The sequence below is a fragment of the Diaporthe amygdali genome, assembly GCF_026229845.1.
Source record: "Diaporthe amygdali strain CAA958 chromosome Unknown NODE_22_length_803717_cov_65_427750, whole genome shotgun sequence".
NCBI lineage: Eukaryota > Fungi > Ascomycota > Sordariomycetes > Diaporthales > Diaporthaceae > Diaporthe > Diaporthe amygdali.
The window spans coordinates 229,225-242,738 of NW_026517042.1; the positions used below are offsets into that span (position 1 = coordinate 229,225).

General features: G+C 52.3%; 6 protein-coding genes across 6 annotated transcripts; 3 read left to right on the forward strand and 3 right to left on the reverse strand.

Annotated features, from left to right (window-relative positions):
- Positions 1-309: 309 nt before the first annotated feature.
- Positions 310-2,382, forward strand: J7T55_004540 (UV-damage endonuclease; the record flags this gene model as incomplete). Its single annotated transcript, XM_053130241.1, has 3 exons — positions 310-927; positions 983-1,384; positions 1,453-2,382. The coding sequence occupies 3 exons, from the start codon at positions 310-312 to the stop codon at positions 2,380-2,382; spliced, it is 1,950 nt and encodes a 649-aa protein (XP_052991469.1).
- A 421-nt stretch (positions 2,383-2,803) lies between these two features.
- Positions 2,804-3,597, reverse strand: J7T55_004541 (uncharacterized protein; the record flags this gene model as incomplete). Its single annotated transcript, XM_053130242.1, has 2 exons — positions 2,804-3,042; positions 3,138-3,597. 2 exons carry the CDS (start codon positions 3,595-3,597, stop codon positions 2,804-2,806), a joined length of 699 nt encoding a protein of 232 aa, XP_052991470.1.
- Positions 3,598-4,510: 913 nt separating this feature from the next.
- On the forward strand, positions 4,511-5,542 carry J7T55_004542 (uncharacterized protein; the record flags this gene model as incomplete). Its single annotated transcript, XM_053130243.1, has 1 exon — positions 4,511-5,542. One exon carries the CDS (start codon positions 4,511-4,513, stop codon positions 5,540-5,542), a length of 1,032 nt encoding a protein of 343 aa, XP_052991471.1.
- Positions 5,543-5,791: 249 nt separating this feature from the next.
- On the reverse strand, positions 5,792-7,791 carry J7T55_004543 (uncharacterized protein; the record flags this gene model as incomplete). The annotated part of the gene is made up of 5 exons (XM_053130244.1): positions 5,792-6,055; positions 6,116-7,249; positions 7,331-7,480; positions 7,535-7,601; positions 7,670-7,791. 5 exons carry the CDS (start codon positions 7,789-7,791, stop codon positions 5,792-5,794), a joined length of 1,737 nt encoding a protein of 578 aa, XP_052991472.1.
- Positions 7,792-9,367: 1,576 nt separating this feature from the next.
- J7T55_004544 (uncharacterized protein) lies at positions 9,368-10,451 on the forward strand (the record flags this gene model as incomplete). Its single annotated transcript, XM_053130245.1, has 4 exons — positions 9,368-9,621; positions 9,712-10,063; positions 10,146-10,193; positions 10,320-10,451. The coding sequence occupies 4 exons, from the start codon at positions 9,368-9,370 to the stop codon at positions 10,449-10,451; spliced, it is 786 nt and encodes a 261-aa protein (XP_052991473.1).
- Positions 10,452-10,908: 457 nt separating this feature from the next.
- Positions 10,909-12,822, reverse strand: J7T55_004545 (uncharacterized protein; the record flags this gene model as incomplete). The annotated part of the gene is made up of 3 exons (XM_053130247.1): positions 10,909-11,429; positions 11,491-12,618; positions 12,744-12,822. 3 exons carry the CDS (start codon positions 12,820-12,822, stop codon positions 10,909-10,911), a joined length of 1,728 nt encoding a protein of 575 aa, XP_052991474.1.
- Between the last annotated feature and the right edge of the window lie 692 nt (positions 12,823-13,514).

Sequence of the window (13,514 nt, forward strand, 5' to 3'; positions counted from 1 at the left end):
GCACCAACCAGCTCCCGCACCATCGGCCTCTGATTCCGTGCCACCCACCCCTTAGTCCAAACTCCTCCGTCATCTTCTTGGGACCAATACGCAGTCTCTTGCATGTCCCTGAGGCCTGCAGTCCTGTCTAGAGCTCCTGGATGTCGAGCTCTATTTCATCCTAGCTCCCGACTACTGGTGCGCATTTCATCCTGCACGCCGTCTTCCTGTAGGACGCTTTGCTCCGGAACGGCCCTGTCAACACGCAAGAACAACGTAAGCCCTTCAGGACATCTCACGAGACGTCATATCGCCACTACTAGCCCCACAATGCCGCCGCGCAATAGAAAGAAAGCACCTGCACCTTTGGGGGCTGAGGACAGCCAGTCAGCCCATGCTGCGGTCGCCTCAAACCCTCCTGAAGTCGCATCGCGGGGTCCAAGGAGATCGTCACGTCGCTCTGGCAGATCCCCCATGACTAGGGAGAAGGGCGCTAGCAACACGACAAATCAAGACCAGGTCGACACAATGGATGTTAGTGAGGCATCGTTATCCACAGCGCCGGTAGAGCATGTCGCAAAACAACTAGAGAATGAAGATTCAGACGCTGCCAAAGCCCTACGGCGCCTGGGAGAAATGGAGACGTCCTTCAAGAAGGACATCAAGAGGCGGAGGTTGCAGATCGAGGAGAGCATGGTCGAAGATGCAGGTGCCAACCGGTCAGCGCCAGCAATGAGGTCCCGAGTGGTCCGGAGTGCAAGCGATGTTGTCCACTTGGATCATGTCCTGCTCACCCCGGACGAGGAAAAGGAGCATGCATGGGAGCCTCCAGTAGGCGGAGAAAGTGTAGCGGACGATGAGCCCCTAGAAGTCGTCAAGGGAGCCAACCGCCCACCTGCCGTCAACAGTGACTACCTCCCACTTCCATGGAGAGGTCGATTAGGCTATGTCAGTCCTTCCGGAAGGCAAGGAAGTTGGTGTGCCAATGCTAATCTCAACTTAGGCTTGCCTGAACACGTACTTACGCGCCGCCAAACCTCCAGTCTTCAGTTCCAGGACGTGCCGCATAGCATCGATCCTGGAACATCGGCATCCCTTGGCAGACCCATCGCAGCCTGAACATCCTACCAAAAATCGCCCAGACAGGACCAAGAAGGCAGAGATATCTCGAGGCCAAAGGTATGTAGAGAATCTCGGCCTGGCCAATGCGAAGGATATCGTCAAAATGCTTCAGTGGAACGAAAAGTTTGGCATCAAATTCATGAGACTGAGCTCAGAAATGTTTCCATTCGCGAGTCACGAGGAATATGGGTACAAGCTAGCGCCATTCGCATCTGTGGCTCTCGCCGACGCTGGCAAAATCGCGGCGGACTTCGGGCACCGTCTCACAACTCATCCTGGGCAGGTGAGAACAAATCATCACTCCGCAAGTCCTACGTAAGCTGTGCTAACACAAAGAAAAAGTTTACGCAGCTCGGGTCACCCAGAAAGCAGGTTGTAACCAATGCAATTCGAGATCTCGAATACCATGATGAGCTGCTGTCACTCCTAAAATTGCCCCCTCAGCAGGATCGGGATGCTATTATGATTCTTCACATGGGAGGGACATTTCCTGATGCAGGTGGCAAGCCAGCCACCCTTGATCGCTTTCGCCAAAACTACGCCTCTCTCTCTGAATCGATCAAACGTCGCCTTGTCCTGGAGAATGATGATGTGTCGTGGTCAGTCCACGACCTGCTACCTATCTGTGAGGAGCTCAATATCCCCATGGTCCTCGACTATCACCACCACAACATAGTATTTGATGCCGACCAAATCAGAGAGGGCACATATGATATCTCACAACCGGAGATAATGGAGCGCATCACAAGGACCTGGACGAGAAAGGGAATCAAACAGAAGATGCATTACTCCGAGCCATGTTACGGTGCCGTCACACCCCGTGATCGGAGAAAACACAGCCCTCGCGTGGCGACGTTACCGCCGTGCCCTCCCGATACGGACCTCATGATCGAGGCCAAGGATAAGGAACAAGCTGTGTTTGAGCTCATGCGCAGATTCAAATTGCCTGGCTTCGACAAGGTGGCCGACATGGTGGCACATGAGCGTGGTGACCAAGATAGACCACCGGAGAAGGTCAAAAAGACCAAGAAGCCGTCGTCGCGGAAGAAGAAGAGGAAGGCCAGCGAAGATACCCCTGGAGATACCGACGGGGCCTGCAATATTGGTGAGGCTGATTTTGCAGCAAAGACTCCTGCTCCTGACCCTGGCTTGACGGTGACTCCTGAGGAATTCGGAATGGGTGGGCCTCTCGGCAGGGTATATTGGCCTATCGGATTTGAGGACTGGTTGTTTCCCAAAAAGAGGGAGAAGAAGGTGAAGGTTGAAGATGGCAAAGCTTAAAGAGTCGGAATGAATGCGCTTGGACGCGTGAGACTCCAACAAACACGAACACTCAATTCAGGCTGATGGATATACGGCGGTCATATTAGGCTTGAGCTCAGGTATCTCAGGTGAGCTGGACGGTATTCAAGGGCCCAGAGAACCGAGGAGAAATAGCGACCATAATTTGCCACAGATCAGGCGCAATGCCCAGGGACAAACTTGCTTGCCATTTTGCTGATCTAGAAACAAGAAATATCAATACACTAGCAAGCGACAATTTTACATGGGCTTCATCGAAGCAATATTCGTTTGGTTTTGTCTATTCTGTCACACTCGTTGAGGTGATGAGAAACCATGCTTGCACTTGGTCACACTGATCGTGGATTTGTACTCACCACAAACACCATTATCATGAATACAGAAATTGATACTGGCCAGATCAGCCGTCCCGCACGAGGCTGGGAGCCCTCCATATCATAGCGTACTGGCTGTCGCCGAATATCTTCTCCTCGCAGACTTCCTCGAAGCCCAAAGCGAGGTACAACGTGCGGCCCGCGGGCGTCGCCCGCAGGCGCACGTCTCTTCCCTGGCTGGCGGCTCGGTCGAGCCCCTCCTTGGCTAGGAGCCTGCCGATGCCTTTCCTATGGTGTTTCGGGTCGACGAGCAGGTAACTCAGCACTGTGTGCGCGTTGCAGGTCAGCCATCAACGAATCATGCATTCCCTGGCCGATTCCCGTCACAAAGAGGATCTGGGACATCGGTGCTACACTCACGCCACGAATTCTTGGACCGCCCGGTACCCAAATACTCATCGCCCCTCGCCTCGAGGCGCAGGCCCTCCCTGCTCAGCGTCTCGAACGCCTCCGTGTCCAGCCCTGCCGGGTTAGCGCCCAGCTCCCTCTCCATCTTGGCTTTCTTCTCATCGAGGCTCATCCCGCCGTTCGGCTCAGCATTCGAGTCGACCCACTGCGCCCAGCCGACGATCTCCTCGCCACGCTGCCCCTCGCCGCCCTCGCAGGCCAGGACGTTCTCGCACCCCTGGTTGTCGAATCCCGAGGAGATCATGTACAGCCGCCAGGCGTACTCGTCGCCGTCGCCGGGTTTTACCTTGAGGTGCGGCGGGAAGAGGCGCCGGCCCCAGGGCCCCGGGGCAAATGCATCCAGGAGGATGCGCATCATCCGCGGGAGGTCGGCCTTCGTGGCGCGGCGGAGGGTTATGGGTGATGGGGGCATCGTGAGAGCAGGATGCGATGTCTTACTTGGGATAATGGGCGAAAGACAAATTCAAAACTGGTTTTTATTCATTATACATGCCTTGCATGGTGATGTTTCTGTAAACTCAAGGAGTCACAGAGACCATGCATACAAATATGAACCTAGCCATGATGCACTCTTGCGCGTTGATGGTGAGTCATTGGGCTTAAGTGACGGGAAGCGTTGATAAAGTGTCTCATTTGCGATGACTAGGTCAAATAAACAGTCGGACATGGGGTTGGAGAATTATTGTGCTTGTACGCGGAGTCCAGGATGTGGGTATCCACAATGGCGGCCACTAGAATCCCTAGACGGTCTCGCAATGTCTGGAATGGAGGACGATTTTGTGTTGGCCATCTACGCAGTCACGGTCACGATACGCTTCGTAGGTCAAGAGATGACTGTGTAACCAAAGACGATCCCAGGCTGCACCGGCGGATGCAATCGCATCAGGTTACACCGGTGCTCCGGCGGAGGGACTTTTTCTTTGTTCAAGTTCATGGCTTGGCTTGAATGTTTGGCCTGGGTTGATATGCGGAACGTTGACGGCGTCTTAACTCCGCATTTGTCATAGGATTTCGGCGCCGACTCGCGTCTCGACGGCTATTAGGTACTGAACCCTGCTTAGGCTTTTACGCTCTTAACTCCGGCTCGATCTCGAGAGCTTGCAGCAAGTTCCACAACAGCACCGGCGCTTCTAACTCCACATCGGTAGATGGAAATACACTAGGAGGTGGTGACGAAATGGGTATATAAGCTCTGGATGCTGAAGCACATCTGTGCGGAAATCAATTATCTCGACTTCAACCTCCTCAACTCATATTAGCTCTAGCTGCCACTCAATACTCAAGTACACTTTGAGGCTGCGAACAAAATTGACCCAAATTCCACAATGGCTCCCCCACAACTCCCAACGCGCAAGCTGGGCAAGAACGGCCCTGAGATTACCGCCCTTGGATATGGCACGATGGGTCTATCCGCTTTCTATGGCGCGCCCAAGCCGGACGAGGAGCGCTACGCCGTGCTGGACCACATCTACAACTCTGGCTGTCTGAACTGGGACACGGCCGACATGTACCAGGACAGCGAGGACCTGCTCGGCCGCTGGTTCAAGCGCAACCCGGGCAAGCGCGAGAACATCTTCCTGGCCACCAAGTTCGCCAACTACGTCGACCCCAAGACGGGCGAGCGCTCCGTCCGCAACGAGCCCGAGTACATCCAGCAGGCCATCGACAAGTCGCTCAAGCGGCTCGGCCTGCCATATGTCGACTTGTACTACTGCCACCGCCTGGACGCAAACCAGCCCATTGAGACCACAGTCGCCGAGATGAAGAAGCTCCAGGACGCCGGGAAGGTGAAATACCTCGGCCTGAGCGAGTGCAGCGCAGAAAGCCTGCGCCGCGCCTGCAAGGTTGCGCACATTGACGCCGTCCAGATCGAGTACTCGCCCTTCTCGCTCGACATCGAGTCGCCCGAGATCGACCTGCTCAAGACCGCCCGCGAGCTGGGCGTCGCCACCGTAGCCTACTCTCCCCTGGGCCGCGGTTTCTTGACAGGCAGCATCCGCTCGCGGGACGACTTCGGCGAGGGCGACTTCCGCTCGTTTGCTCCGCGGTTCTCCGAGGAGAACTTCCACAAGAACCTGGAGCTTGTTGATGCCATCAAGGCCGTGGCCGACAACAAGGGGGTCACGCCTTCGCAGCTTGTGCTGGCTTGGTTGATGGCGCAAGGGGATGATATCATCCCCATTCCCGGCACGACGCGGATCCCGAACTTTGACGATAACATGGGCGCCTTGAAGGTTCAGATCACGAAGGAGGATAATGAGAAGATCAGGGCGGCTATTGCGAGCACCGAGGTTGCGGGTTCTAGATATCCCGAGGCCTTCGCAAGCGCTCTCTTTGTTACGACCAAGCCGTTGTAAGGAAGTTAGCAGGATGATAGCCATTAGCAAGTGAAAAGTACTATATCAACCAATTCAACAAAGTTCTCATGACATGTGCTTCTAAAAATGTCAAGCCTAACACTGCGAAATTTGTGAAAAGAGATAAGGAGTTGCATACGGAGTATACCCGTGGACTCTTTAATCACTAGTTGCTTGAGCATGCCAGTGTGTCGGTGGCTGCTTGCTCTGGATTCCGCTTGATCCCGATGCATTATGCTTGACAATAAATCAGCCGCTGGCCCCCATCTTCTCGTCCTCGACCATTTCAGAAATAGGACCTTTCGTTTCTGAGCCCTCCTGATTCCTGACCTCGGCCATTGCCTTCTCCTGGATTGTTGTGTGATAGCTCTTGAACTTCCAGGCCGGCACTTTCTCCGCGAACAGCTCGTCAATCTCCTCCAGTGTTCGCCCTTTGAGCTCAGGCATGAAAAAGAAGAAGAACAGCATGCAAGCGAAATTGGATCCAGCCCAAAGATAACCATATTTTGCTCCCTTGTTGTAGAGTCAGTTGTATTGCAAACACGAAGAAAAAGGGTGCAAACGCAGGCTTACCCAGTTGAGGTTCTCAGGGTTGATAAAGTACGGCGAGCAAAATCCTGTCAACCAAGCGAAGAAATACCCAAGACTGATCGCAGAGCCCACCGACCAACTTCGCAGTCTAGTGCTGACCAGCTCCGTGCTCACCGGATAGCTCGCATCTCCGACAAAAGCATTGTAAGAGAATAAGTACAGAGCGAAGAAGGCGATGAGGCAATTTCTGCCCGCCTCGCTGCCCACCGGGTTCACACTTCCTGTTCCGATTGCCAATCCCAGCATACACAGCCCTTGTATTGCTGCACCCATCGTCAGGATGGTCCGCCGACCAACAACATGGCGCATGAGGTAAATGCCGAAATTGACACCCACAAGACCCAGGCAGGTATTCATAATGGAGTACTTGAAAGCCTCGTTGACAGTCAAGCCGGCGACGATAAGGAAGTAGGTGCTGTAGCTGATGACGAACCACGAGCCGGAACCAACCTGGCTCATGATCACACCATAACAAAGCAGCGTCCGTCGGAGGTCCGTTCCGCGGTACTGATCCAGGGGCCCGATTGTGCTGGCAAGTTTCTTCTCCTCCTCAATACCCTTGACCATCTCTACCCACTCCAGCTCCAGCTCATCTGGCTGCAGCGATGAACCTCTGAGCGACTCCAGCGCACGTCTGGCTTTTTCCATCTTGCCCCTGTTGACTAGGTATCGCGGGGACTCCGGCACGAAGAACAGACCGATGGCCAATACAACAGGCACGACGAACAGAATTCCCACCGGAATTTGGTAGCTCGGCTTGTCAAACCGGGATTGCGTAGCGTTTGTGACCACGGCACCGATGATGCTCCCAATGTTGACCCACTCCGAGAACAACGCCACCATGACGGCCCGCAGGTGGGCCGGACTGGCTTCCGCGGTGTAGATGTTCGAGAAAGTCACCAGGAAACCGTTTCCGATGCCGAGGATGAGCCGTCCGACGTACACGACTGCTTTGTCGGTGGTGTTGATTTGGATGGCACAGCCCACGGCTGTCAGCAGGCAGGCCAGCCAGAGCGCGGTCTTGCGTCCGAAAAAGTGAGCAAAGCTGCCTGCGGTGAGGGAACTGAGGAATGCCCCGAGCGTTAGGAGGGAGCCGATTAGTTGTTGGAATGTTCCCTAGGATGCCTTTGTGTTAATTCCTTCTCGGCTATTTCCAGTCGTCTGTCTCCGAAGTACCGACTGTGGAGTTGGACTCACGTCAATGGAATAACCGCCAGGTGCTTTAGGATCTGGATAACCGAAGACGACTAGGAAGCCGGGCATAGCCTGCAGGCTTCCAATGACTGCAGAATCCAGCCCGTACTGCATATTCGCAATGGCCACGGTAGCACATATGGCGAGACATTTCTATTGACAGTGGTCAACCATGGCATCCCTCACTATGAGACGACCAAAACCTACTCTGTTCGCCCATAGGGACGTCTCTGGCAGGTGTGCGTCTGAAGACATGGCTGCCCGTCGTGGTACGCTGGAGTATGAAGACACGATAATGCACGTAAGCTTACCTTATGGGTCTCGAGGGTCCAATATATATACCCGCTCACATTTTTGACTTCCGTGATCAGGGCGATCAACCCCAATTTCAACACCGGGGTAATCTTGGCTGCAGTCCTGTCCAGGTCCCCCGCAAACTGACCCGTCGTAAGTGTAACGACCATACGCGGATTGGAACGTTCGCGTATTTGCAATTGTCTGTTCTGGGAATAGACAAGTGACAGCTGGGACCGGGGCTGCTTCCCCGCAGTTCGGTAGTTCATCCAGTCCAAAGATCGCAAACACTTGCATGAGGTTCCAAGGAACAGGGTTTGTATCTTGCCTCCAAAACCCCATCCTTTGAGCTGGATCAGCCAGGGCCACGGGCTGAGCGCCTAGCTCAATGAGCCTGATCAAGAGGTAGGATCCTCACCAGGCTCGACTCAGTCCTAATTTAGGAAGCTAAGAGAGGGCTGATCATGACAATTTTGTCAAAAATTTGGATCATGTGCCTAATTCAATCGAACGGTGGAACCAGCCATTCCAAGGCGAGTAATTATCTGAATTGTCCTCTAACATACCGGTCTGAGGTACGTGGACTAAGTAATTCTTGAGAAAGTGCAAACTAAGGTTGAGAGTGCTGTTCTAGCCGGAAAGCATAATCGATTTGAACCTGGTTTTCAGATATATGAGCTATCCAGTTCAAATCACTAGTATCCTTGGCTCTTGAGTGCTCCCATCGATTTAGTTAGCCAGCACTCTATAGACTATAGTCGACCTATTTATTACGTTCAACAACAGCAAGTTTCTGAAAGTACCTCGGACTTCAAAGCCTTTTGAGTATCGATAACAGCCAGTGGCTTTTGTATTTCGTTTTCCCACTGCCTTCAGTGTGCTGGTGAATTTGATATCTGCGTAGGCCAATTGAAGCAGTCTTTCCTGCACGTCAGAAATACCGTAATACTTGTTCCAGCTGTTTACGACGTCGTTGAACTTCTTCTTACATTGTGAGTGTGATATACCAAGATCCATTCCATCTCCAAGCTTCTAAAATCACTTGGGGTCTAAGTAAATCGTGCCAGTCATCAGAGTCGAGCCCTGTGAAGAGGCTGGCCAAAAATTCGTAAAGAGACTTATTGGCCTTGCAAACTTTTTCGCGGGCCTTTCATTCAATGATCTTCTTTACCATTGTGTGTTCGATCTGGTACATGATCGATTTGTTTCGCCAATCATTATTCGGTACGACTATTAAGACGGTGATGCCAATACACTAACCCAGACCTAGAGGTTCGGCAATTCCTTTGGTATACCGAAAGTGGGTCATACTACCAAACATGAGCCTGTACCATTATCATCCTGCCTCTCACCATTCATTAAGCTCATACAGCCCCAATAGATGCACATCTGGCGGCGTGCATGGGCGACCACGCCCTGTGAGGTACCCAGTAAGACAGCGCACAACTCGTGGGCGTCACTGATATACAGAATATAGCTCGCTCAAAACCCATTTGGGCAAGTGCTTGGGCTTAGTGATGGGCTCATGTCTTCTCGACAGCACTGCCTCAATCTTTTTGGTTCTCCACATTGGTGTTGCTTTGCTTTACCATGCAACTTTCAACAGGCAGCAATGGAAACCAACTCCACTAACTTTTCTAGAGTCCACTAACATCATCAAGAGTCTTCCGACTTTTCGTCTCAAAAAGCCATATCATGTTCATTTACCACAGACGTGCAACAAGTACTAATTGCTAAGATTCCAATATGTCTTTGCCTCAGTCGAGATCAACCCCTGACTGCGACTGGGAATCAGACTCAGATTGCGAATACATAACCGTTCCACCACCTGCATTTATCGAAAAGTCGCGCACCGACGACATTTTGGACCAGCCACATCAGACACGTTTCTGTCGTGCCATCCGCAATATCCTTTGCTCGGAAGTTGCAGAGACCACGTTTGCGCAGCTGGTAGACGGATTACCTCTGAGAAGCGTTGCCATCTCTACGGCAGGATTACGGTGGCACAGCGCTGTTATAGAGCATAGAACGCTCTGTCCAGGCATGCTAGATAGAACAAGGGCTTTTCGCGACAACTTCGACCCTCTCAGTCTTGATATACCCGTCCAAGTTCTGGAAAGATACCAAGGCATACCAGCTGGCTCACGGGCGTCGAAGCTACCTTTTATCGAATTAGTTGCTGTCGCCATCCACCGGATTGCCGTCCTCATCTACAAACAGGGGAGCTTTCACAAGGAGACGGGACTCCCGGTTGAAGAAAACCGTCTCTGCTTCGCCCCAACTGGGCCTGGTCGTCACTACCACCCGACGCCGTTCTGCCTGTATGCCTATGCCGACCCAGAGCAGTACCCGGAGGGCGTTGCCGATGTCACCGGATACTGGGCCGAGAACTCCATTTTTGGCGGTGTCATCGTCTTTAGCCGGGGTGAGAGTGGAATTGAGGTGAGTTTAGCTTTCCGAGCGCCACGGAGTTCTGTGCTTCTCTGCAGGGATAGCTGACCAAAGCTTTCAATGACAACTACAGTGCAAGGACGTATGGCTGCACCCCTTCAGAAAAGGCGCGACCAGTCGCGTATGCGCTCTGACAGAGGATCAGTTATCGAAGCTCTTGTGCTTCCTGGAATCAGACCCGGAAAGTTTATCTTTCGAGTGTCCTCTCCCAATTTTGTTGGACAGGACCAACTGCCGTCGTTTACAGTACGAAAACTGCATTCCAGAGCACAATGTTTATAGGGATCGATGGGAGCGCAAGATGGTGTTTACTTGTCGCAGTAACTACGAATTTGCGAAGGGAGGCACGTGCATCGATTCCGATGAGTTTGACTTTTGAAACTTTATGACTTCAAGCTTATATTGAAAATATTTAACTTGAACAAGTTTTGTGAAAAGCTTTTAAAGATTAACGAAGACTTGCACTTGATTACCTTCACACTAAAGAAGAAAAACATTATAACGTTATAAGAGTCATGGCCAAGTCATCGCACCTCAAAATTCAAATAATCTTTCGCAAACGGCAGTCAAGACAGAAAGTCACAATACAGTATTGTCTTGACATACCGTAACGGTCAAATCAAGCTGTTGATCAACAGGAATGCAACATGAAGAACAACTATAAGAGTAAATATTGTTAATCTAAGCGGTTTGGCAAGGAAGGGACCGCCTTTGTTGCTAATACTCGCGGTCACTCAGATGCTTTGTCTATTGCAACTTTGATCTCCGCTCATCCTTAAAAGTACAAAAGCCTACCCCCCTTCATTTGGAAACTCGACGACTTAGAGCCGGAGGGCCTAGATTCCGGTCCCCCAGCGAGGGGCATTCAGAACGATACTCATGAGCAGGCCAGAGATCAAACCAGCACAGGGAAGCGTGATGAACCAACCCATATAGATCCAAGCAACCATGCGCCAGTTGATGCTCCTCCACGTCCCATTGCAAAAGCCAACGCCGACAGTTGCACCGCAGATGCATTGAGTTGTCGAGACAGGCAACTTGAGCTTGGTGGCCATGATTATTGTAACGGCGGCGCCGAGTTCCATTGAAAAGCCACGCGACGGCGAATGCAGAGTGATCTTATTACCGAGTGCGCGCATGATGTTGTAACCGTACGTCCAGAGACCGACGACGATACCTGCACCACCGAAAGCGAGAATCCAGGTTGGGACGGGCACCTTGGAGCTGATCTGACCCGATTGCCAGATGAAGTAGATTGTCGTGTAGGGACCAATGGCGTTGGAGACATCGTTGGCGCCGTGTGCGAAGGAGGCCGTGGAGGCGGTAAGAACTTGGAGGAATGAGTAGGTGTATTCCGCTGGGACGTATTAGTATATGTTTCAGAAATGAATGATAATATGTACAAGTGGCGCGCCTACCTTCGTTGTTGAAGTGCTCTCCTGTTGCGTGGATGGCTTCAATATCACCCGAAAGAAAGTCCTGCTTGCCCTGAGCCGCTACGACCTCCTGGTCAACACCGTGCCAGAACCAGTACTTGACCCAGAAGAAAGCAACCGCTGGTGAATACCAGGGCCCAGCTGGGACTGCCAGCTTGGGATCAACCGGCTTGTCCTTCAGGGTCGGCCTCTCGTCGGCTCGTGGGCCAGGTACGATGTCCGAAGAAGAGCTAGCCTTCTCTGTGTCACCTCCTACTGGGTGCCTCTCAATATCATTGGAGTGTCCCACGGCAGCTCTCCTGGCGTCAAGCTCATCTTTGGTTAAGTGTCCCTCGTAATAGTCTCGGATGCCGCCCTCTTGAACGCCCTCAGGGCGAGCTGGTGGATCAGGGCGTCTAAGCAGGAGGGGACCTTGGATTACTTGCCACCCCTTGAGCTGCCAGTCATCCTTGAGAATCTTTCGGTAGAGGTAAGGAATGAAGAATACGGTGATGATGAGTGCAACACCAGCACCCACACCAAGGATGGGACCCGGGAGCTCCCTGTCCTCAAGATCAATTCTTGCGGAGCCACCTTTCCACACGATAAGCATGGTTAGGAGGGCCGATGTGAGGAAGAAGTAAAAAGGAACGGCAATGAATGCCATCTTGACCGGGTTTTTCCTGCGCATGACTCCGTATTTGGTGGCCAAGAAGATGATGGAAGCGAAGATCCCAGAAATCCCAGGCGCGATTGCCCATGCAGCGAAGACTTGCGATACACCATTCCATGACCAGTTGACACCCTCGGCCCCGATCGCAGCAATACCCACACCGATGACACCTCCCATAATGGAGTGAGTAGTCGACACAGGCATGGTAAAGCGAGTCGCAATTGTGAGCCAAACCGATGATCCAACAATCGCGCAGACCATGCCGAGCATGAGTACAGACGGGTCGGATTCGAAAAGCTTCGTAGAAATGACCTTGGTACGGATAGTTTCCGTGACCTGAGCGCCGACAGCCATAGCACCAGCAAATTCCATGCACGAGGCGATGACCATGGCTTGCTTCAATGTCAGGGATCGTGATGCGACTGATGTCGCGAAAGAGTTGGCGACATCATTGGCACCTAGGTCAATCTTTTAGCTACAGACTCTTCAGATGGAGTAGAAATGAAAAAGAAAAAGAAACCAAAAAGACAGAAAGAGGGAAACACCACCAAGAGTTAGCTTCTAGGGATAAGAGATAGCATACCAATATTCCATGCATCGAGGAACGCGAAAATGGTGCCGATAGCGAAGAGATAGTCAAATTGAGGAAGTGCAGGAGCCATTTTGTTCGGTGGAATTTCCTAATAGACACCTGACAGGAGTTCACACTCTTGCGTACCTACCCCAATGCTGCTGTTACTACGCAAATTGCCATGCAGGAGAAAGACCACGAGTCTATATATCGTCACACAATGGCAGACAGCAGTGTGATTAATTGCTCTCACGCGGGATGCAAGGACCCAGCATGGGCCAATGAACTGGGTTACATTTTGCATGTGCGTATTGATTTTGCCTTTCCGGGTCTTGGGAATTCGAGAATGGTTCTGGTTCCTTGGAAGTTGTGGGCTAACAGCATACACTAGAAAAACTCGAGAAGGACAAAGCCACTTCAGCCAGCCCAGGCTGTTCGAAAGTATGAGACAGCCTTGCCTATTCGCTCACGTCCGGAGTGCCCTGCAGGTGAACCGCAGGTCATTAAGCGTCCGCCGAGCGGCCAAGGCCCTCGGCGGAAGCTGGCGGAAGCTGGGCGGGAGGTGCCAAGTTCGGCCCAAGAGCTCGGTTCGTGGTTGATCAGGAACCAATAGGCATTCAACGTAGGAGCACGCGGTTGCGACAGTTATTGTGAGTGGGGGTTTGATATCGTGGCGTTTCGCAGCCTCGACACGACATTCAATACAAAGCCTTGGCTCCGCTCTGAAGTTGTTAGCGTAGACAGCCTGAAGCAGTAGTATTCGCTGCTGTATGGGCTGATCGT